This window comes from Pteronotus mesoamericanus, unplaced genomic scaffold (genome assembly GCF_021234165.1).
Source record: "Pteronotus mesoamericanus isolate MK-2021 breed Mesoamerican mustached bat unplaced genomic scaffold, CSHL_Meso_final contig_317, whole genome shotgun sequence".
NCBI classification, from domain to species: Eukaryota; Metazoa; Chordata; class Mammalia; order Chiroptera; family Mormoopidae; genus Pteronotus; species Pteronotus mesoamericanus.
The window spans coordinates 962,256-986,625 of record NW_026555133.1 but is presented as its reverse complement, the minus strand read 5'-3'; the positions used below and the strand labels follow the sequence as shown (position 1 = coordinate 986,625).

At 51.3% G+C, this 24,370-nt stretch overlaps 2 protein-coding genes across 6 annotated transcripts; one reads left to right on the top strand and one right to left on the bottom strand.

The window, feature by feature from the left end:
- Positions 1-632: 632 nt before the first annotated feature.
- On the bottom strand, positions 633-14,867 carry ZBTB4 (zinc finger and BTB domain containing 4). Of its 5 annotated transcripts, none has more exons than XM_054575738.1 (5): positions 14,723-14,753; positions 7,157-7,298; positions 6,422-6,499; positions 4,960-6,020; positions 633-4,297 (listed from the first exon to the last, which is right to left on the bottom strand). In XM_054575738.1, the coding sequence occupies exons 3-5, from the start codon at positions 6,446-6,448 to the stop codon at positions 2,356-2,358; spliced, it is 3,030 nt and encodes a 1,009-aa protein (XP_054431713.1). In that variant the 5' UTR covers positions 6,449-6,499; positions 7,157-7,298; positions 14,723-14,753; the 3' UTR covers positions 633-2,355. The 5 variants fall into 5 exon arrangements, with proteins under 5 accessions (XP_054431713.1, XP_054431716.1, XP_054431715.1 ...); XM_054575741.1 differs by having other exon boundaries at positions 6,430-6,499; positions 14,723-14,747; XM_054575740.1 differs by lacking the exon at positions 14,723-14,753 and adding an exon at positions 11,090-11,205 and having other exon boundaries at positions 6,430-6,499.
- A 7,652-nt stretch (positions 14,868-22,519) lies between these two features.
- SLC35G6 (solute carrier family 35 member G6) lies at positions 22,520-23,771 on the top strand. The gene is given in 5 exon segments (XM_054575669.1): positions 22,520-22,865; positions 22,868-22,921; positions 22,924-23,084; positions 23,086-23,264; positions 23,266-23,771. Coding segments are annotated over 5 exon segments (954 nt in total). The 3' UTR covers positions 23,480-23,771.
- The last annotated feature ends 599 nt before the right edge of the window (positions 23,772-24,370 follow it).

Sequence of the window (24,370 nt, the reverse complement as noted above, 5' to 3'; positions counted from 1 at the left end):
ATGGGGAAAGAGGGCGCACACTGACAAGACTTGATAATTTTCAAAAGGTGAAATTGCAAAACCCCAAATTCCAACATCTGAAATTCACAATATTCAAGTTCCCCATATCTTTTAATGTCCATTTCGCCACAATCTCATTTGTTGCACAGAACCACCAAATTCTGGAAACTTAGTTTTCCTAAATCATATTTTCAAAAAAATAAATGTCTACAATCTCAGTTCTCCCAAAATAGTTTTTGACCTGTCCTGAAATTCAAGTTCCCTGGTCCGTCCTCATCCCCTTCCACCTCCTGTGCCCTTTTGTCTCAGAGGAGTTCAGGTTAAGGATATAAGGGGACTGTCATCCCATCTGCCCCGTGCCTCCACGGCTTTCCTCAGTCTCTCTGTGGTTCCGCTGTGTGTGTATATATAGAATTTGTGTGTAGATATATATATATATATATGTATCCTTTATTATGTACTGTTTCGCAGTTTTTCTAAAGTGCCAGAAACAAGATTTGTGGGAACATTTTAGTGATTTTTTTTTTTTGCATTTTTCCCTGTTTAAAATTGTTTTTTTCCTCCCATAAAAATTGGAACTTGGTACATTCAGTAGGAAAACTCTTCACTCGGACTGTGGCCAAGACCAAGAAAAGTGCAAAGAGACAGAGGAGTAGTGAAGGAGTGACACTCCTCCATAGTTAACATTCAGGGAGCCTGTCGAAACCTCCCCTTCTGTATCGTCTGGGAGGGCAAGAGGAGGCAGGAGGGTGCTCCTGTCCCTCCCCCCAGATTCACCTCCCTCCAACAGCCATGATCTTGCTCTTTCAACATCTGTTGAGAGGGCAGCCATCTTGGCCCCAGAAAACAGTAGCTGAGAAAAAGGCTGACATTTTGATGACAGCAACTTTTTCCTTTTCAAACTGCACTCCTCTAATTCCCATTTTCAAATTTGCTCCCCAAAACTGGCTCTCCCCTTGTGAGCTGGGTTTTTTTGGGGGGCAGGGGGAGGTGGGTGGGATGGGAAATGTTTCATCCAATCACAGAGTGGGGAGGCCCGGTTACCAGAGAATTAGGAGCAAACATCTCTTCAACTCCCCCCTGGAAGGAAACATAGGGACCCTGACCAGGGTTAACTAGTGCAAATTAGGGATTAGGGACTGCTTAAGGTCCCTGCACCCCATCCCTAGGCTGGGATCTTTGGGTGTGGGGAACTGAATCAAAGATGGGGTATAAGGTGCTATTTTGGAGGGAAAGTTGGTGGGGATACCCCAGAGCCCACCAAGGGAATAGTATGGTTTCCCCAAAACCATCTGGAGTGATTGGTGAGGGAAGTGACGCTAGGGGAGATGGGGTAAAGGGAAGGATGGGAGGTCATGTGCAAATCTTGAGCTTACCCACCCATCCAACCCCCGTTATTTTTCTGGCTATTTGGTCTAGTCTGGGAGAAACCATCAGGGAAAAACAGGGAGAAAGTAGATTCCCTTCCCCATCCCCAACGGAGCTCCTCCCTCCTAGCCCCCAAACCTGACTTAGCCCAGAAGAGGCCATATATAGAGGCAGAAAGAGGTGTGATATACTCACCTCCTTTGCCTTGGAAGAATCTAGGGCTCCCTGGATTTGGGGGTCAAGATAGAGCCAAGAATGTTGCTGCCCTGGGCTGGGAAAGAAACAGATGGGTAGCCCTCCTCCCCAACACCTCCTTGACCTGGATTGGGAGAGGCCATCTCCAGAGTGTAGGAGTCTGAGGAAGAATATGGAAGATCCAAAGGCATAGAAGCCAAGGAAGGCATGGCATCTTAACGTGAAGGAAAAAGGGACACAGAAGTCCACCATCGGAAGAGTAGACTCCAAAGCCGGGCTCCCAGGTGGGTGGGTGTCAGGTATCACAATGGTCTGGTCCAGGCCCTGGGCCGTGAAGAATGGAATGTGCTAGGAAGCATCTGGGCTAGGTCTTAGAGAAAGCTTCAGAATGAGGGGGGATCTTTAGGTGAGAGAGATGGTTTCCCCCTAGGTATACGAATCAGGGGGTGGGTTAGACATTCAGAGCTGGTGGGGACCGTGAGTAGAGATTCATATAGGTATATTGCTCAGTTGCCCCAAGGGCTGGAGAAGGGGATGGGAGCTGGCCCTGCCCCTCATGGAGGCCATTCCCTGGAGGAGAACTGAGAGGGGAACCACCAAAGATCCCTTCCCAGGAGATAGGAAAACTACAATCTCACACAAAGCAGCCTGACTCCTGAGCTCCAAGGGCCCCTAAGTCCCTGCACAAGAGTGTGGAGGGGCTCCCAAGGGATAGGGAGGCCAGGGAGCTGGTAGTGGCGGGGGGTTCAGGGAGGGTGGCGTCTGGTGAAAGGGGAGATCTGAGCCTACAACTCACCCTACATCTCCCTTTTGGGTTCCCTCAACCCCTGCCCATTCACCTTCTCCCTTAGGGGGGACTGGTGGAGGAAGAGTTGGGGGGGGTGGCGTTGGGGGTGTCGGGGGTACTGCTTGAGGATTGACTGCGTAGCCGAAGACCCCTGGTAGGAAAGGAAGGGCCCCCCCACCCTTCTCATCAGGTAGGACCATGTTAAGAGCAACTGGGAGAGCGGCCAAGTTGCTGAAGTTGTAAGGGTAGGCAGCGAGGAGCTGGGGGCCGTAGACGAGTGGGTAGGGCTCAGGGTAGAAGGTGACTTTGGCAGCTCCTATCCCTTCCATCCGGTCCCCCTCCCCAGCCCCCACTGGCCTCTCACTCCCAGGTTTTCCCCTACCACCACCAGGTTCCCGGCCACTTCCAATCAGAGCCAGTGGGAATTCCTGCACAGGCGGGTATGCGTAGGTGCCCCCTCCTGCCACCACTGGGGGCTCCTCGCCCCCCGAGATGACAGGGTCCTGAAGTGATGCCGTCTCAGAAGCTTCCTCAGCAGCAGCACTCCCGCCACCGGCCTCCCCGCTGGATGAGGAGACTTGCATCTCTTGGGGGGCCTCCTCCTTGACGCCCCCAGGTCTGGTGCCAGCGCTGCCTTTGGAGTAGGCAATGACAGGCGTGGGGGTGCCGCCAGGCCTCTCCGCAGCATGCCTCTGCCCGTGGCGGCTCAGAGCAGCTGCCGTCTTGCACACCTTGGCGCAATGAGGGCAGGTGAAGCGGGTGGAAGGTCTCCGTCCAGCCCGGGAGCTGTGGGAGCCCCCACTGTGAGCCTCCTGGTGCTTTCGCAGCTTCCTCAGGGTGGCAAATGTTTGGGCACAGTCCCCACAGCGGTGCCTCCGCTCACCACAGCCACGCCCTGCAGGGCCCTCAGCCGTCGGGGTCTCCTCCCAGCTCCTCTGTTCCAGCTTCTGTCTCCAGCGTGGTGGCCTGCGGCCTCTGGGCGTCCCGCTGCCACCGCTGCTGCCTGCGCCTGCAGCTCCGGCCTTGCGCTTGGGCTTGTACGAGTAGTAGGGCCTCCAGAGTTGGTCCTCCCCGCCATCCTTTGATTCCTCCTCCTCATCCTCCTCCTCCTCATCGTCCTCCTCCTCATCTTCCTCCTCACTCTCCTCCACATCCTCTCCACTCAGCTCCCCAGGACGCAGGTCAGTCTCTGAGATGCGGCGCTTCACAATGGCCTCCTCACCGATTCGCACAGTGATCTGACACAGTGGAGGTGGCACCTGTAGCTGAGGACCCCGGCCAGGCCCCGCAGGAGGACCCCCATCCCCGCCAATCCCACCAGCTGGCTTGGCCACGTAGGTCAGAGTCCTTCCGGCCCGCAGGCTGCGGCCTTTGGCCTCCTCCGCGGCCGTGGCAGGCCCCGCAGCCGTTGCTGGGCTGCCAGCTGTGGCTGGGCTGGTTGGCGTGGGTGCAGGCACTGGGGGAGGAGGTGGGTACTCACGTTTCTTGGGGGGTCTCGGCGGAGCAGTGTAAGTGATGACCGAGGCAGCTTGGGCACCCCCCGTGTTGGCCAGCCCACCGCCGGCTCCACCACCGCCACTGCCCCCATGAACAATGACAGACGGAGCGGGGCGGGCGAAAGTGATGACGGAGGGCGGAGGTCCAGGCTCTGGGGCAGGTGGGGGTCCAGGCGGCGAGCTGGCTGGCATTGCTGTAGGGGCCGGTGTGCTGAGGCTTGGAGAAAGAGGGGCCTCAGGGGCTCCCTGGCTGTAGGTCTTGTAGGGTCGCTTGGCTGCCCGCATCGGGAGCAGGCGGTAGAGCTTGAGGGTGTTGAGCTTGGGCTTATAGCCTCCATTGGGTGTCTTCTCACTGGCTAAGAGGCCTGGGCTAATGCCATGGAAGGCTCGCTGGTGGGTCTTCAGGTTATAGTAAGTGACAAAGGTCTCCCAGCAGAAGATGCACTGGTACCTGGGCCAGGACAGAGGGAACAGGGCAGGAACAGAGCCAGTTGAGTCAGGGTCCCTGAAGCCAGGGCCTCGGCTTCCCACACCCTCTACTGCCCTCCACGCTGATCCAGAGCTCCCTCAACCACTCGCTTCCCGTCCTTTCGTGCTGTTTATCCCACCCTGCCAGCCTCAGGAGAGACACCAGTCCTAGCTCAGTGCCCCCCAACCCAACTGTGAGACGCCAAGCCTCAGCGGTCCCTCTGCGAACTGGGAGTAATGACACAGCTTGCCTAACTCACAAAGCCTTCTTTTGAAGCTCAAGTGACAGAATGCGGGAATGTCTTATGAACAGGGACACAGTATAGAACTACGTATTATAACTACTGGCGGGCACGCCTGTGTTCCCCATAGCTTTTTCCTGTGAGGGCTCCCTCCTCTATTTTCTCCATAGCACCAAGCCAGGACATAGCACCCAGGGGTGCTAACAAGCATCAGCAGAAGGAACTGGGGTTGAAGGGAGACAGAGGGGTACGTGCAGAAGAGCAGGCGAGCAGGGCCGGCGGTAAGCCAGAGTCTGAGGATGACTTCCCAGGCTCCGCGCTCTGCCCACTCCCTCCTTGTCCACGTGGTGCATGAGTGCTGACTGTTGACTCCACTGCCCTCGCCCACCCCCAGGACACTTACCTGCGCTCCCCGGTGTGCCACACCTCATGCTTGGTGCGGTACTCAGCCAGGGCGAACACCTTCTCACAGTAGCGGCAGGGGTACTTCCTCCGCCAGGAGTGTACATTGCTGTGCCGCTTCAGGCTGGACAGGGTCACGTAGGAACGCTCACAGGCCGCGCATACATACAGCACATGGCCGCCCACCACCTTCACCAGGTGCTCTGGGCCGCCTCTGAAGCCCACTGCGGGGGGCAGGGCTGAGGCATCCACTCCTGTGGGGCCACTAGGGCCAGAGCTCCCGGCTCCCAGCCCTGCAGAACCCCTAGTAGTGCCCCCTCTACGACACTGTGCTTCATGGGTCTGTAGCCTTTTGGGATGGATGAAGCTCTTTCCACATCGGGGACAGGGGAGGAGCCGTCGGGGCAGGGGGGGCTGTGAGTCAGGAGCCCGGGCCTCAGCCCTGTCATTCTGCCACTCCCCGGCTGGCCTAGGCCCAGACCCGAAGCTGTCCTCTTCAGGCTGCGAGGTGGCCATGGGGGCTGGGGCAGGAGGTACCCAGGCATCACCTCCCTCCCCCAGGCCCTGTAGGCGGGAGATGCCCAGACGGCGCCCCAGAGCTCCGATCTCTGCCACAGCTGCCCCATCTCCTCCACCGTCAGGTAGTGCAAGCCGGGCACTATAGATGAAGTTGAGGACATCAGAGAAGGCAGCTGCTGGGACCCCTGGCAGCTCTAGGACCCGGGGTGGGGATGAAGCAGGGGGTGAGGCAGGAAGGGGAGAAGAGGAAGAAGAGGAGGAGGAAGACGAGGAAGAAGAGGAGGCAGCTGTGGTGGTAGCAGGGTTAGGGGCTGAGCCCCCAATAACTGGCGGGAGTGGAAGTGGAGCTGAAGCAAGCAGGGCCTCTCTGAAGAAGGGACTAGAAGCAGCCAGGACGCTGCGGTGAGCAGGGAACTTGGTATCTCCGGCTATGAGGGTGACGTCACAGAAGAGGCCACGGAGCCGCTGCTCATTGAGCTGGCGCAGGACAGCGGGGGCATGGGATGGGTCCGTCACCTCTGCTGGGGGGGGCATGGCGCCAGCCTAGACAGAGGAGAAGAGGCCAGGGGAGGATCTCAGAGGCTGGGCAGAGGGCAGGGCCCTCTAAAATCAGGGAGGTGTTGGTCAGAAACTAAGGGAAGGCTAACTTCTGATCACAGAAGTCAGGGGTTCACCTTAGCCACCCATGTCTGGCCAGCATCCAACACCAGTATGTCAAACACCTGGGGCTGGAAGATGCCAAGGAGACCTCGGGTCTTGATGAAAGTCAAAGGTTAAAATGTCCGAAGTCACAGACTAGGGAAGTAATGGACACTCTCCCACTGGGAGAAGGAAGCCCCCGCAATTACTGATGGCCTTTTCACAAGACTCCCCAGGCTAGAGAAAATGGTCGCCCTCGGCGGCCTGCTGCCTCAGGTCGTTTTTCCTAGCTGCAGACCTCTTACCGTCTCACCTGAGAGCACAGCCAACATGGAGCAGAAGGGGGGTGGCTCAGCAAGTCCCTTCTGCCGGGCCTCTTCCCTCTGTGAAGAAACAGAAACCATGTCCTCAGTGAGGGAACTGGGAAGGAAGGGACCCTCGGAGCTATGGGTGATGCAGTGCTCAGGGTGAAAGAGCACACAGGCTACCCTGCAGACCCTGACCCTCCCAGGAACCCCTGGCAGTGTATTTGTTTAGCCGCATCCACTTGGACCTAGGAGGTCCTGCAGACTAATTGCAGCTTTGTTCTGCTGGCCCCCAATAGTACAGGAGCAAGATAATTTGTATAGTCCCAATTCACCTCAAAACATACAGCAGTTCAGTCCTATAGGTCCAGGGAAGCCTCTTGGATCTCTCTCAAGTCCCTTTGGCCCAATCTTGGAGCTCAAAGAAAATCAAACATTTGCAGTCTTTTTTTTTTATCATGGTCTCATTTACATATCAAAGTAGATTTGCTTGAGATTTTTTGGACTGAGCGGCTAGATATTCAAATTAGGAGAGGACTTCCTCTCACAGGTGCCAGCCCCATAAATCTTTGAGGGGATTTCTGGCCCAGGTGCCAGGAGACCACCAAAGACAATTCACGTACAAGGCCAACAGACCAGGGGTGAAGAAACTTGGGTCTCACTCCTTATTCTGAGACCTGGGGGCTTTAGGACTTTGACTTAAAAAGGGAGGGTGATACACAACCCCTATCTCACCTCTTGCTGGGAGGCTCATCCGAAAGGAATAGTAGGCAACCCAAATGCGAGCCGTGGCAATCACTGCACAGGAGGCACCTCAGAGCCACTCTCCCCGGTGGGCACAGCCAGGGCTTTGGGGTCGCATTTTTCAGTTGAAGATCTGAGTTCAAGAGCCATATGGTGACTTAGCCAAAGTCTCATTGAGCCGGTAACAACAGGCGGGGCCTGTTCACGGAGCCAGGCCTGCTGACCTGAGAGCAGAGCTCTTGGCCCCTCTCGTCCACCCTCCATGAAGCCCGGGAGCGCTCTCCTTCTGAATGACCTGGGTCACACGTTTTCTGAGGTGTCCGGCATCAGGGGTTCCTCATAGAATACACCCCCCCCCCAAAAAAAACACCTTTTCCTATTTAGTAATCATACTATCTAGATTAAAAGACCTTCCTTCCACAGTCTGTTTCAATTTCCCAAAAGCCTACTCTGACTCCTCTCCTGGAGAAGCAGGGAAGTGAGAAGCAGGGGTGATAGGCAAAAACTTCACCAGCCGGACGGCCAGGCACAAACCTGGGTCACTGCTACCCCGTCATTTGCTGGCTTGCAGGTGAGTCTGGTTGTAAAGTGAGAAAAGAAAGCACTCCTTTCTGTGACAGCCACCAGCCCACTGGGACCCCAAAGAGTCAGTGCTTTACTTGCATTACCTCATTTACTCCTTTCCTCTTCACTACCCTAAAAGGTAGCAGCAGTTCGCTTCCCCATTTTATTTTTAAAATATTTTATTTATTTATTTATTTTTAGAGAGAGGGAGAGGGAAAGAGTGAAAGCAGCATCGATGTGCGAGACATACATCCATTGGTCGCCTCCCCCACACACCCCAACCAGGGACCTGGCCCACAACCCAGGCATGTGCCCTGACCAGGTGTGTGCCCTTCACTTTGCAGGACGATGCTCAACCAACGGAGCCGCAGTAGGTCAGGGCAGCTTCCCCGTTTTAAAGTGACTGATTGAGGCTCAGAGGTGCTAGGGAGCTCCCACAAGAATATTCGAGCAGTTAGTAGCAGGGCTGGGTTCTGAGCCCAGGATCATCAAGGTGAAGGGCTTGTTTACAACTAAGATATTATGACATAATAGGAATATAAATAAATTTGGTCTTCATCTCCAGAATGGACACAGAGCTCCTAAAACTCTTAATATTTGCTAAGTGGTAAGAGTATTAAGAGCATCTTTTGTTCTAATAGTTGGACTTTGAGCCTGGTTCCTGACACCAAGCTCCTAAATAAATCCCTTGGAATTTCCTGGGTGAGAGGAGCACCTTCCGTTCTAAGGAGGTGACTGCTGGTAGGCTCCTGGATGGGGCTGGTCACCAGGAAGACCAAGTCATGATTAGAAACTTGAAACTTCCAGCCCCACCCACCGCCAACTTGGGCAGGGGAAAGGGACTAGGGACTGGGTTAATGATCGATCATGGCTACGTGACGAAGCCTCCGTAAAAATCCCCAAACTATGGGGTCAACAGAGCTTCCAGGTTGGCAAACATATCCACATGCTGGGAAGGTGGTGCACCCCAACTCTGTGGAGACAGAAGCTCCTGTGCTCAGGACCCTTCTAGACCTTGTCCTATGTACCTCTTCATTGGCTATTTTTATACTATCATATTTTTGGTTATATAATCAGTAAACATGTTTCCCTGAGTTATGTGAGCCACTCTAGCAAATTATCAAATCTGAGGAAGGGGTCGTGGTAAACCCCAATTTATAGCTGGTCAGTCAGAAGTACAGAAGGCTTGGATTTGCAACTGGGATCTGAAGTGGGGAGAGTACTGTGGGACTGAGCCCTTAACCTATGGGATGTGACATTATCTTCAGGTGGTGACAGAACTGAATTGAATTATACGACACCCAGCGAGTGTCAGAGAATTGGAAGTGTTGTGAATAGAGTATATAGAAAAACAGGTGTGTTTTTCTTTCAGTAGCACCAGTGAGCAGCCCCCTCTAGCCCACATTAAAATTAGAGGAAGGACCCTTCCTCTAGGAAGTAGCAGCCCTGCACAGGTGAGCGAAGCACAGGTTCAATGCCAGTCCTCACACCTGGCTTGGCCAGGCCTGCCCACCAGCGCAGCCACACAGGCCTGGTGCCTGCTGAGGCATGGCTGTGTGCTGACTGCTAAGATACTTGGACAAGGCCTACTGAGGCTTTTCAGAATCAAAGAAGTCCAAAGCTGGCCTGGCCCTTAGACATCACCTAGAATCATCATAATCATGGTACCTGAGCTGCTATTTATGAAACACTTATTAAAAACCCAGTACAGATCCAAGCATTTTGTCTGCATCATTTCACTTCAATACTCAGAAAGGACCACAGTGCCCTTGCTGGTGTGGCTCAGTGGACTGAGTCCCAGCCTGCGAACTGAAAGGTCACCAGCTCAGTTCCCAGTCAGGGCACCGGCTGGGGTTACGGGCCAGGCCCCCAGCTGAGGGCAACCAATCAATCTATCTCTCACACATCAATGGTTCTCCCCTTTCTCCTTTCCTTCCCCTCTCTCTAAAAATATCTTTAAAAAAAAAAAAAGATTATATCTTTTAGAGAGTGGGAAAGGGAAGGAAGAAGAGAGAAACATCAATGTGTGGCTGCCTCTCACACGCCCTCCACTGGGGACCTGGCCCGCAACCCAGGCATGTGCCCCAACTGGGAATCGAACCGGTGACCCTTTGGTTTGCAGGCTAGCACTCATTCCACTGAGCCACACCAGCCAGGGCAAAATCTTTTTTCTTTTTTAAAGGACCATAGTGAGGCAGGGGCTATCATCAACCCCATTGTACAGATGAAACTGAGGCTTTAAATACTCTAAACTCTTCACTTTCAGGTATAGAAAACAGTGGCAGGGCGACTTGCCCCTGGTCTCACTGCTAACCAAGTAGGGTTTGAACCCAGCCCTCCTGAGTTCAACTGCCCCACCACTGGCCGCTACTCTACAAGGGCTTATGGGAGGTGGAAGAGGCACTAGCTATGTGGCCCTCAGCAAGTTGCTTAACCTCTCTGTACCTTAGTTTGGCTGTCTACAAGGCGGAGATAATGAAAAGTTCCCACTGTGCATGGTTACTATAAAGAATAAGTACACTAATAACCGGTGGTACCTGGAAGAGTGCGTGGCACACAGTAAATGCTCAGAAAGTGCCAGCTCTTATTATCACCTTGGAACTCAGTCCCGGAAAATGGTGGGGGGAAGTGGTGAAAAAAAAGAGAGGCAGAAATCAGGCTTCGTGGTAGGTTTGGTGGCTCTGTGGTTTTTAGCTTTTTATTTGTTTTTACTGTTTCCCTACTGTTGACTGGCTGTGTGATCTTAGAGGTGTTACTGAGGTGGGGACCCGAGCACTGCCACCAGACACTCCGCCTCTTGCTGGTCCCTCTGCCTGGAATGTTCTTTTCTCAGCCTGGTGCCTTGCTGCTCCACCTCCTCTAAGCCTCGACTCAAAAGTCACCTCCCCCAAACCCAGGCCTGCTCTGGTCATCCCGTCTCCCCAAACTTCCTATTCCTCTCCCCTACTTTATTTTTCTCCATGGCACTTAGTAAAACATATTGTTCATTTATCTCTAGAATGTAACCTCCAAGGGAGGGAGAGATTTTTGTCTGCTTTGTTCACTGCTACCCCGTGCTTAGAACAGTGCCTGACATGTAACGGGAGATTTTGGGTTTTTTTTTCAATTTGGTGAATGCACGAACCTGCCTCGTTCAAAGTCTGCCCGTAGTCTGTCTGCCCTCAGAGCCGGCCGGGAGCTGGGATGGTGAGTGTAACTTGACCACGTCTGGGGCACTCATACCTTGCCTGATATACTTTCAGGGCTTTATATGCATCGCCTCATTGAATGATTTCCCCCAAAGAATCACCCAAAGTTGGTATTTATATTATCCCAATTTTACCAATAAGGAAACTGAGGCTCACAGAGGGGTGGATATACCTTGCTCAAGGTCACACAGCTTGTGAGCAGCAGAGTCAAAATTCAAATCCAGGCCTGTGTGAATCCAGATGCTGAGTCTTTCCCTCTGCCATACTGCTGGATCCCGCCCTGAAGGGGCCTATGGCCAGCCAGTGGGTTGCAGAAATCACCACGCAAGGTCTCACATGCTAAATGCTAACTGCGTCACGTCTGACTCTCCTTTCCCTCACTCCCCACATCCAGCAGTCACCAAGTCTGGTCAAATCTGCAGCCCAGCTTGGGAGTGGCTCTGGGAGCCTTCCCTTCAACCCACCTCTGGCCCCTAAACTAGCACAGGGCCTTGTTAACACTCACATGGTCTAAGGCCATAGCCTCCCAGCTATTTTCCAGCCTCAGGCTTACCATCCAGCCTTCCTCTCACTGAAGGTCAATGTCCCCAGTGCAGCTCGGGTGGTATTACTTCTAGTCTCAGAATCCTTCACTGGTCCCCACTCACTCCTGAATAAAGTTCAAATTCCTCAGCCAGGCATTCAAGGGTCTAGTTCCAATCTTCCTTTCTAATCTTGCCTTGTGTCAGCCTCCCTTCAAGCACCCAGTGTACTATCCAACCTCAACACACCCTGTACCTCCCTGCCCTTGCCTATGCTGGTCTTCCTGACAGAAATATAACCTTTCCCCAACCTCTTCCCCAACGCCCTCCGAAGTGTTAAGATCAAACTCAAACACCGCCTCCCTCTTGGCCCTCCCTGACCCACAGGAAAAGGACAATCTCTCCTTCACCTGGCTCATCAACATTTTCTGCCTCTGTGGCCAGCAACCAGCAGCAGATATGAGCTCACTCCCCGGGCTAGGATTCCCTGAGTCACTAGGCACAGGGGTCTTCTAAAATGGAATGGTGCAGGTGTTAAGTTACACAGAAACTGGGGAGAAGTGTGCGCACAGATGAGGCCCACAGAACACTTCGGAAGGGCAGCAGAGCACTGCGTGGAAGAGCGCCTGATCTGGAACCTGACTGTCTGCATTCAAATCTAGCTTTACTTCTTACTAGCTAAGTGGCTTTAGGCAAATTCCTTCTCTGGGCCTCAGCTGTCTCATCTGAAGAAGAGAAGTAATTAGAATACCTACTTCCATGGGGCACTGCAAAGACTAAATGACTGATCATATGTAAAAGCTGAGAACAGTGCCTGGTACGCGGTAAGTGCTAAAGAAGTGTTTACTGCTCTTGTTATGAGCCCAGCACTAGTGGGGGCTCAACGCTGGCAGAGGGCTGACAGTTGCTGGCACAGGCACAGTCCCCGAACTGTAGCTACTTTCCAGGTCTACTTCCCATGTGCTCCTTGCTTACAGCCCTGTTGGAAGATAAGCAGAGCAGGCAATTCACCCCATTTTACAGATCAGGAACTGGGGTTCGCTCAGGGAAAGGTGCCAGTGAGGAAGCGGTAGGGCCCGAGCAGCTCAGTTCCAGTCTAGGCCTCCTTCCCCTCCACCAGGAGGTGGTGCACCTGTTGTACAGGCCTCTCACAGCACCTAGCAACCCCTGCACGCAGGAGGCCCCAGCCACAGTGCCTTCCTGCGCCCCATGCATGTCCACTCTTCTGGCCAGGCCGGGCGCAGTACTCAGTGGTGTCCATACTTAGAACACACACACCATTCACCCCCTACTCACACAAACACACACGCACGCATGCGTGCACGCACGCACACACATATCTACAGAAGGGCCCAGGCCCCAAAGGTGCGGAACACACACACACATACACACACATCTACAGAAGGGCCCAGGCCCCAAAGGTACGGAAAACCTGTTCTGAGGAATCTGCCTAGTGAGCGAATTCAGACTCTTCCACAGTCACAGGAGCTGCCCAGTGTGCGTCACAGAAGCGATGGAAAAGCAGAGATACCAGCAAGGGGGGCAGAGAGAGGGTGAAGCAGGCGGAGGAGGCTGAAAACTTCGTGTTTCTTTTTTCCATTTCAGTGACAAGAGTCACACCCGACCTTTACGTAAACATGACCAAGGAGCCACTCTGTCCAAGCTCAGTTTCCTTGCAGCCGCCAGGCCTCTCCTCCCAGTGACCCTGAACGCGCTGGGCAAGCCAGTGAGAGGCAAGCTCACAGACCCTGCACAAAGACTAGCTGGGCCACCCAGACGACACCCAAGCCTCCCGCCTGCTGCCCCTGCTCTGCCCCATATTTATCTCCCTGCCTTCTTCCTAACAGAGCCCCACAGCAGCCCCACAAGGCCACTTAAACACACAAAAGGCAGGCACGCACACACAGCTTGCGGCTGATCTCTCGAGGCTGAGGCCCACATGTCCTTGTCACGCCACCTCCCTCCCCACAGTGTTTTCTGAGCAGCTCGCCTCCGAGCCCAACAGCACAGACAGGCTCCCCACAAACAATGTCACAAAAGAATTCCTCAGAGAATGTTGCACACACACAACCTTCCCCTCAATAGGCTGCGCACGATCCCATAAACAACCTGCACATTCCACCCAGAGCCCCCATACCGGTACCAGCTGCTCCACAAGTACCTGAGACACACCCTACAGTTTTTCAAGTCCCACATAATAGGTGGTACCTGAGTTCTAGACGTGCACACACCCCCGCCCCATGCAACTTGCTCATCACATAGACACAGGAACCCTTCCAGTGGCCAGTCTTCACCATGACTGGACCACATCTCAGAAGCAGAGATGGAACCCAGAAGAGACACCTTCCAACTCAAAGGTAAACAACCGCCCCCTCCAGACAGGCACATACACCCTGCACTCTGTTGCCGTCCAGAGCACTTATACCAGCTAGCTATGCAGAAAACAGTTCATAAAGAGTTCATATGCACAGTAGGTAGAAGAAAACACATACTGGAATAAAACATGCCTAAAACCCCACATCTAACAAACTCTGCATGCATTGTACCTTGCTTGGAATGTGGACCTGTCACCCAAAGCCACAGGGCACATGCTGTAATTCTGCCCCACAACACTGGACACCCCACCACCTGGCTTTCTGTCCCCGTGGCCCAGCGAGGGCCCTACGCAGACCCCTGGCTGCCAGACCAGCAAACAGTGCTGCCCAGGAGAGGTTTACCTTGCCCCACAACACAGCAGGAGACACACAATCTCCAGGACTCACAGCCACAAGCCTGCCCCGACGGCGCTGCGGCTCCGGGGCCTCTGCTGCTCCTGCGCACCCCGTACACCCTAACTCTGGGGCGCTCACCGGCCCACCCCTCCCCCTCTCTGCCTGGCTCCTACGCCATCGCCCTCCCAGCAGCTAGCCGCGCCGGCCGGGCCTCACACCCGCCCAACCCTACCCCCAACCTGCCCCAGAAGGGGAGGGGGACCTTCGGCTGCAGAATTAACCTTTCAAAAGGGGAGCGAGGAGGCCCCTTCCCCGGCCCCCTGCGATCGCACCTCCCCCTGCCGCCGCTGGGTCGGACGCGGTACCGGGGCCCCTTAGTCTCCCCGCAGCGCCGTGCGCGCCTGGGGGCGGGGCCAGGCTCAGCCCACGACCCTGGAGCCCCCAGGTCAACCCGAAAGGGTAGCGGTCGGGCGTGGGGCGCGACCAGGGCCCCCGCGGTACCGGGCAGCGGGGAGGGGGCCCGGCTGTTGGCTCCGGTCCGCCCTGGCCCTGCCCGGTTCGCCCGGGGCCCACCTGACTGCGATGGCGCCGCGTCCGCCAGGCCCGGCTCATCACCGTGGCCGCCCCCGGCCGCTTCTGTTTCGCCCGCCTCCAGCTCCGGCTCCGGCTCCGGCTCCGGCCCCCCCAGCGCCCGGCCCCGGCCCGGCCCCGCAGCCGCCGCCGCCGCTGACATCATCGGCTCCCCCCCCACCCCCGGTCCTACCCCCACCCCCACCCCCGGAAACAGGCCCCCCCAGCGCCGTCGCCGCCGAGAGAAGGCCGGCGTAGCGCAACCGACACCGACACAAGGCTCCGGGCTCGGGTTGGGGCGAGCGCACCCGACGGCCTTCGCCCGGACCGATCTCGGGAGGGGAACGGCTGCGCGCAGGGCCGCCGGACGGGTGGGCATCCAGCAGGGCGCGGGCCTGGCAACAGGACTCCCGCAGGAAAGCACGACCACCCACTCCCTAGGAGAGGACGGCCTCCCCCCTACACACACACCCTATGCCCTTCACTCAGCGTTGCACACCGCCCAGAGCAACCACAACCTCTCAGGACACAGACCCACAACATGGCAGGCTCGCAATCAGGCCCTGTGGGACGCGCAGAGTCAGGGTCAACACACTCACAGGACCAGCGCGCGCGCGCACACGCGCGCGTACACACACACACACGCACACCCTCCCAGAAATGCGGGGGACCCCCATCAGGCCGACGGCCAGGAATGCCCCAGCCTTACAGAACAAGCACGCGTAAATGACCACCCGCGCAGATGAACACGCATCAAGGTATTTTATCGCCACCAGAGGAAATATCCAATTCTATGTACTTGTCCGTAAAAGCAGAGGCCTTGGTGTGGGCCTCCTGGGACAGCACCAAGAAAACACCAGGTGGAAACACACACAGAAGAAGCACATTCCTGAAACTCCAGAGGGACAGTCCCAGAATCTCCTCCCTGCTGTTCAAAAATTCAAAAATCAGAAGACAGAGGAGCCAGCTCTCATAGATCCTTTCTGAAAAACCTTTCTGAAACAAGGCAAGACGTAAACTAATTTAAAACCAAAGAAGTCTCCTCAGAGAGCTAGTCCTAAAGAGAAAAAAAAGAATCAAAAAACTTTGGAGTCACAAAGACATATCTATAAAGCAAGCAGAGTTGAACACAATGAGAAAATAGGCCCACCCCCATCTCAGGGAGGTCCCTGGGAAGAACCTCCCACCCCCACCTCAGGAAGATTCCAGCAGAACCCCACCTCCACTCCAGCCAAGTCACAATGGCTGGAGCCCTGAAGGGGCCCAGGTTCCCCTGAGCCAGGAGGAAAGGAGGAAGTCCTAGGAAAAACGGTGAGAGTGAGGGCTAAGGAGCCATAGCCTCCGTTCCTATAACTCCTGGCTGCTCCCTTTCTCCTCCTTCCCTAAAACTTCCCAGCTGTCTTAGAGATAACCCCACAAATGAAATTGACAATGGTGTACCCAGATGTCCCTGGAACCTGTGACATCATGTAAATATATAGCATCTGAGGCCACCTCCCCTTCCTCAAAACAAAAGAACAACACTGGGTCCTATTTTTCTCCTCCCAGAAACAACTTACCCAGAGAAATATGATGCTTCAAGACTGCTCACTCCCTGCTTCGTGCTTTAGGGGCTCAAGGCCACACTGTACTACCTCATTTATCTTTCAGGCACTTTCTAGCTCCCAAGTTCCTCAGCAAGACAGCCTGCCTCTCTAACTGTCCCACAGGGTCATAGACCCCAAGCCTGGCATTTGCCCTACTCCAGGTCCCCTGGACTACAGCTATTTAATGCCCAAGTTCCTATCTCCCTAACAGGCTGGTAAGCCACCCCCTACTTCACCCAGCTATTGCCGCCCTCCATGCCACCCCTGCCCCCAGCTGTAACCAAACACAGGTCTGGTTGCCTGCTGCTTAGAAAGCCAATACTCAAGAGGCAAGTGCTGATGTAAAGGAAAGTGGTTTATTCAGGTGCCGCCATCTGGAAGACATGGACTCATGTCTCAAAGCCCATCTCCAACATCTCAGTGCAGGCAGAGGTTTTTATAAGAAGGCAGAAGGGAACAGACTGAAGAGATCAAGGAAGGGGGTTGAAAATTTCCCTACATACAGAGGAACACAGTCCATTGTGATAAGGCAAGTGATGGTTTGGTGTGGATCATCCTGGTTTAGTCATCCTGGCTTCACATCATCCTGGCTTTACATTATTCTGGCTCCTCAGTTGAAGGTCAGCAAATCTCCTGGAGCTGGGATGCCCAAAGGTCAGAGTCCTTATCTTTTGAAGTTAGTTTCTAGGATCCTTATAAAAAACACATGTTATTTATCTACCAGCTACACATTAGTCAGAGCCAGCATTTACAGAAACAATGTCAAGAGAATGGTGGGATGGGTTACTATATCCCACTGTCAATTTTTCTTCCATTTCCATGGAAGTTAAAGTTGTAGCCAAAACATTTAAGAAAACTAGAAAAATTCAGGATCCAGTCGTAATTAGAGGTGAAAAATAAAGTTTTACAATTTACTGAGAGTCTAATATCCAACAAAAATTGTGTTACAGGTTTTATTGAAACACAATTTTTCTCCTAAAATTACTCTCATTTTTATCAAAGAGCCAAATCAAGACCAATTCATTTATTGAATTAAGTCTAGTTTCCATTAAACCTGATTATTTGCATGAACACAAGAAGAATAGCAATTGATAAGTAAGGTTTTTAAAAAAATTTTATTGTAATTTTTTCCTTTACCATTTAGTCCCCTTTTATCCCATCCCCCTATATAGGCTTTCTTAAATCTGCTTTGCTGGAATGTTACAAGGAATTTTCAGACTGAACTTTAATTAGTCCCTCAGGGCCAGGAAGTGAAGCCACATAGTTGCCATTAGGTTTTGCCTCTAATATCTATAGGTTTGGGTAAGTTCCTCAAGTTCTCGAGGTCCCCAAAATGTCTTGAGGTTTTTCCTTGCCATCTCACAGGAAAGCAACCTTCACTCCTTACCTGGAAAGACTGCTATGAATCATGTAAATAAGCAAGGTATCAGGCCATTTCTCCAAGGAGCTTTTATCAGCTTCAAAGTCAGTCTTTATTACTTAAAGCAGTGATAACCAGGGTCTAGGCATGTCTCTCTTAAACATGATATTCCAGTCAAAGTCTTGGTTAATAAAACCACAATTGGAAGAAATCAGATTCCTACTGGATTCATGCAAACAAATATATTGCCATGAAAATAATAATACTCGTTTTTAAATTTGAGAGAGATCAAGTAGGGAGAAAAATATAAATGCTCCAATATTGTTTGAATTTACCAAATCGCTCTAACAAGTTGTTTGTTTGTTTGTTTGTTTGTTTGTTTAATCAGCCCTGACTTGTGCTACTCTGTGGATTGAGCACTGGCCTGTGAACTGAAAGGTCGCCAGTTCAATACCCAGTAAGGGCACATGCCTGGGTTGCAGGCCAGGTCCCCAGTTGAGGGCATGCAATATGTAACCAATCGATGTATCTCTCGCACACTGATGTTTCTCTTCCTCTTTCTCCCTCCCTTCCCCTCTCTCTAAAAATAAACAAAATCTAAGAAAAATTAAATAAAATAGCAATATTTTGAAACAAGTCATAAGAACAATAATTATCCTTGGTTCATTCAGTTCCACAATCAATTCTTGTTTATCCCAATTATCCACCATTATTTCCATGAATCTAGTCATTCCCCAGAGTCCCACAAATCCCCATTTATGTCAAAGGTATGATCTTAAAGTTTATTCTCATAAATTCATGTTTTAGAATAAGCTAGAGTCCTTTCCATGGATCTTTTGAAGATGTAACATTTTTTTCCTTTTTTTTAAAAGACTGTATTCATTTACAGTTAGAGAAAGGGGAGGAGAGGGAGAAAGAGAGAAATATCAATGTGAGAGAGAAACATCGACTGGTTGCCTCTCGCAGACAGCCCACAACCCAGGCACATTCCCTGACCCAGAACTGAACTGGTGACCTTTCACTTCATGGGACAACGCTCAATCAACTGAGCCTCACTGGTGAGGGCAAGATGTAACATTTTGCAAATGCATCAGAGTAAAAAACCACGATCGTGTCTAAACGACAAAAAATATTTAAAACTACATGGTCGTAGGCATGCGAGTCATAATGTAATTGACAAAGGAATTTGCTTTTTTATAACAACATTTTAAGATAACAGTCAGAATTACAAATGAAAGTACATCAGACTAAGAAATCAATTAATTTGTTCCCCACTGTCAATTGTACCTGAGGTTTTAGTAGGGAAATAACAATTGGTTTTGGAAAATCAAATGAAGCTTTCGGCTTTTTTATTTGCCATTGAAATTATGACTTTGCTTCATCATCTATCTATATGCTTTTCTTTTTTCTGTCTTATTTCTTTTTTTAAGTAGATATTTATTTATTTATTTTTAGAGAGAGGAAGGGAGGGAGAAAGAGAGGGAGAGAAACAATGATGTGCGAGAAAAATGCCAATCAGTTGCCTCTCACATGCCCCCAACCAGGGACGTGGCGCACAACCTGGGCATGTGCCCTAATCAGGAATTGAACGGGCAACCTTTCGGTCTGTGGAACAATGCCCAAACTGCTGAGCCACTCCAGTCAGGGCTCTTTCTTATTTCTTTTTTTCCATTTCCATTTCCAATTCTCGAGAATTAGAAGTTCTCCAGTGTCCCCACTGGAGACTTCCCCAGTCTTCCCCAGTGTCCTTGCTTCCTGTAATATGTATATACCTTTCCTTTACCCTCTCTCACCTTTTTTTCGCTTCCTCAATTCTCTCTCTTTTTGCTCCTTCTGACACAACCATTCTGCAACTTGTAGAGCCCTTCTTCGACTTACACAGACCCTCTGCCACTTACACAGTCCTGCAATGTACACAATCTTTCTGTGACTTTCCTAGTCCCTTTTACTTTGCTTCTTCTTAACTCATTCAGAAATAACCAACTTTATGCACTGACTGGTGTAGCTCGGTGGGTAGGGTGTGTCACCACGGGGTCACCAGTTTGATTCCCCCCAAGGGCACATGCCTGGGTTGCATGTCCAGTCCCCAGTTGGGGGCGTGCAAGAGGCAACCAATCAATGTTTCTTTCACACATTCATGTTTCTCTCCCTGTCTTTCTCCCTCCCTATCCTCTCTCTAAAAATAAATAAAATCTTTAAAAAAGATAAATAAACAACTTTAGAACAACCGACTTTCAGTTTTATTTCCTTCAAAAAATATTGCCATGACTTTTACCTTTTACTACCAAAACCATATATTCTTTCCCAACTTAACTAGAATTTTCAATTTTTAGTGACAACTAAAAGTAATTAGCATTCTTTAGATTGACAAATTTAGGAATACATTTTATAATATCAGAAACAGTTTTGCCCCACTGCCAAATGCACTTACATTTTAAGAGGCGTAATAGAGATAACATGAACTTTTTTGTAAATCCAGGAAAAAAACAAATATATTTTATGTCAATAACTTTAAAAGACATCAATTAAACTTAAATTACCCATTTGGATTCTTGGTAATTACTGCATTCCTTTCGTGTGCTCAAAAGTGTGCTGTTTCATTATCTAGTAACCTTGACAACTTTTTGAAGACTGAAGAAGAGGTGGGGGAGATATCAGGCTTGGCGCAGCTTGAATTTTTTCTTTTAATGCCAGTTTTTTTCCTTTACATTGAGGTGGGGCAGTCGCCCCTACTGTTCCCACAGCCTGAACAGGGTTTGGGGGGTGGCATTAATTTCCCCATTATTCCTGGGACTGCTGCAGCTTCAGGGTTCCAGGGGAAGGATTTAGGGTGTTCAAAAGACTCATTGCCTGCCGTGACCAGTGGCTCAGTTGGCTGGAGCATTGTCCTGTACACCAAAGGGTCTCTGGTTCAATTCCTGGTCAGGGTATATGCCTGGGTTGTGGGTTTGGTCCCAGGTCAGAGCGTGTATAGGAAGCAGCTGATCAACGTTCCTCTCTGACATCAATATTTCTTTCCCTCTCTCCCTCCCTTCCCCTGTATTTAAAACAACTAAATAAAATCTTAAAACACACACACACACACACGACTCATTATCTCATTTTTTTTCTCTCTCTGGGTTTTACTGTCTGGAAGGGGAGTCCAATCTTTTCCCCCTCTTTGAACCATAAATTTAAATCCTTTCTGAGCAGAATCCTTATAATGTAACAATACGAAATCTTGCATGTAAGAGATCTCATCCTATCTGCCAGACCTTTGACAAAACAATTTTAGTCTAAAATGTGACCTAATGGACTTGCTGATGGGCTTGAGATGGAGCCTGCCTGCCTGCCTGCCTTCCTTCCTTCCTTCCTCTCTCCCTCTAAGATTTTATTTATTTTATTTTTAGAGAGAGGGGAAAGGAGGGAGAAAGACGGGGAGGGAAACATCAATGTGCAAGAGAGACATCGATCAATAGGTTGCCTCTCACATGCCCCAGCTGGGGACCTGGCCTGCAACACAGGTGTGTGCCCTGACTGGGAACCCAACTGCTGACATTTTGTTTCACAGGCCAGGGCTCAATCCACTGAACCACACCAGCCAGGGCCTCAGCTGCTCTTTCAAAATAGAAGCAAAAACAAAATCTAAAGCAAAGACAAAGTTGAAACAAGTACTCTCAAACTAAATCCTCTAAAAGGAGGGACTGAGACTAGCCTTAGAATCTTATCTCACACCAACTGATACCTCGAATGACCTTGACAAGGTCCAAATGGCACAAAGTCCAAACGGAGGAGACAGAGGATTCCCGGTGTGTACAAAATAGCAAAGATCAAACCAAGTCCCCAATAGATAAGGAAGCAAGCAAAGAACAACTGTAATCAAAGTTTTCATTTCAGACAGACAAGAGCTCTCAAACAGAAACTGATTTCCTCTCATGAGGAACAGAGAAACAAAACTAAAAGACAATTAATAAGCAGTATGCTGCCAAGATATGGAAGCAGCCCAAGTGTCCATCAGCAGATGAGTGGATAAAATAACTATGGGACATTTACACAATGGAATACTACTCGGCCATAAAAAAGAAAAATTTATCCTTTGCAACAGCATGGATATACCTAGAGAACATTATGTTAAGTGAAATAAGCCAATCAGAGAGACATGTACCATGTGATTTCACTCACATGTGGAATCTAATGAACAAACTGAACTAACAGGCAAAATAGAAACAGACTCATGGAGAGAGAGCAGGATGACAGCTATGGGGGGCAGTTAGAGGAGGGAGGGACTGAGTAAAAAGGGAAAAGGACTCATGGATATGGACAACAGGGTGGTGATTGTGGGGGGAGGCAGTATAAAGAGAATAAATACTTTTAACCATTCAAAAGATAAAAAAAATAAAAAGCACAAACAACAAACATAAGAGCAGTATGCAAAAAGAAAGGCAAACAATATCCAAAAGCCGTATACCAGAACCAAAAGAGCACTCCGACCAAATCCCACACTGGGGAACTGGGATTTTTCTTGCCACTGGGCCATGCCCAGCACTGAGCAGTGCCTATTAATTCCTACAGACTCCCAAGTGGTGGGGTAGGGGCTCCTGAGTACGCAAACCAGGGACTTACCTAGTGTGGAGTCTGTCGACCCCCCAGATTGGAGCCCGTTGACTCCCCAGATACCCACTTCCTTTCACCGGCAAAACAATTCAAGGTAGCTGATGCCTTGAGCAGGACAGCAGGGAGAATCCCAGGAGCTGGGATGCCTGAAGGTCAAAGTTTGTATCTTTTGAAGTTAGTTTCTAGAATTCTTATATAAACATGCTGTTTATCTTAAAGCTACATATTAGAGTCAGCACTTACAGAAACAATGCCCCCCAAATGCCAGTGGGTTACAACTTCCACTGTTACACAGACTCCCCTGATACCAGCAGTGCCACCGAGAGTCTCCTTGTAGCCTTGCCGGCGGGGGGCCTGCCCACTGGCTTCATGGGCCCCTTCTCCTCGCTGGCTTCCCACACTTCCCACTTACCCTTGCTGGAGCTGCTCATCTGTTAATGCCCCTTGCACCTCCCCATTGCCTCACTACTTAAACCATGTGGTGACTCACTGTTGGAACCTCTCGATGTCCAGGGCTGGGCCTGCCTCCATGCTGTCTTTACTGTCTTCAGCACTGAATGTGCCTATAGTGCAGTTCAAGTGATGCCTGTTGGCAATGCTGCCATTGTCCCAAAGGTTCTTCCACCATCTGCTCTGCTCTCCTTGCCGTTTGTCTCAAGAGCCAAGTCTCAGTCACTAAGACTGGTGTGGCCTGTTGAACAGCACTGTTGGACTAATCATCATTGTGGGACCTGGACTAGGGACACTACAGAAGGGGACCAGGGGCCTCTACACCCTCCTGGGCTATGTGCTGACCTTCCTGAGCAGCCTGGCACTGTCGTGCTTGGCTTCTGGTGTATCTTTCCTTGGACTTCCCCTCCTGCCTACAAACAGTGGCCTTCCTGTTTGGCTTGGTGGGGCTGGTGGGCTCTGTACCAGGCCCCTTTCTGCTGCAGACCCCCACGCTGCTCCACGATCCTCGGAGTTGGAGCTGTGTGGGGGCAGTGGTGATCGTGCTCTGGTCTCTTTTGTGTGAGTTATGTGGTCACCAAGGCCCACCTAGCTCTGGTGTGTGTAATCCTGCACTCTGAGGTGGTGGTGGCCCTCACGCTGCAGAATTCTGTGCTTCCTGAGACTGTGGCACCTTGTGACATTATTGGGGCAGTGGTTGCGTTGGGCAACATTGCCATCATAACCACCCACAACCTCAGCTATGAAAGGGCAGGGCAGGTGGAGGAGTGAGATTGACTTGAGAGGCAGGGTTTGGGGGTGCAAGGATAAATAGACACTGGAATAAAAACATGGGAGAGCAAGTAATTTGAAGAGAACTGGTGTGGGAGAGCGATGCCCCTTGGAGTCAAGGGTAATGTGGGGACTTGGTAGAAAGGGACTGCCTAGAAGATCTGGAAGAAGTATGGGGACCAAGTGCTGTGGAGTCTAGGCTGCAGCGAGAGAATCAGGGCATAACTAAAGGGTAAGGTCTGAGGAGCAGATAAAAGGGGCTGAGGCAGCCAGGCCATGAGCCGTGGGAAGATATTTTTTCCTCAGCAACAAGGAAAAGAGCTTTGGGGCTGGAATGTTTGGGGATTTCAGGCAAGCTGTTGCTGTGGGGGAAGGGAGACTGTCTTTTTTCCCTGAATGAGGTTTCCCTTCCTGGTGGCTGTGCCTCCCCCACAACTTAGGGTGGTGACGTGACATTGACGTCAAACAAGGATCACTCTAAATGTGGCTGTGTTGTTTGTGTTCATTTCTGCTTTGGAAAGATATTGGAAGTCCACCCCCACCCCCGACCCAATCTATTTTCTGAAATATTCTAGAAGGAGGATTCCCTAAAGTTCAGATGCCTTGAACCTGAAGTCCCCAGGGCCTGTGTCCCGCCCCATGGTTAATCTGCTTTTCCTGGATTGTCACGGTCCCGTGATCTCTCTCCCAGACAGCTGCCATCCTCCTTCCGGAGCAGGCCTCTGAACTGAAGTCTCTTTTTGCGGGTCAGGCCGGGGGATCCAGGACCAGAGCTCCGCACTGGGATACATTAGAGGCCAGGAGATGCCCACCAGTCCCAGGAGGCCTCTCGACAAATACCTACTTCCGGACAAGTAATCGGCCTCGCCATCTTGATTTATTCATGTATAT

Bases quoted from the DNA above. Each gene is read 5' to 3' on its own strand.
- ZBTB4 (XM_054575738.1), bottom strand. From the start codon at position 6,448: ATGTTGGCTGTGCTCTCAGGTGAGACG. The intron at 6,021-6,421 runs GTAAGAGGTCTG...TCCTCTGTCTAG, and splicing joins CTGTGCTCTCAGGTGAGACG to GCTGGCGCCATGCCCCCCCC. The intron at 4,298-4,959 runs GTAAGTGTCCTG...GTCCTGGCCCAG, and splicing joins TGGCACACCGGGGAGCGCAG to GTACCAGTGCATCTTCTGCT.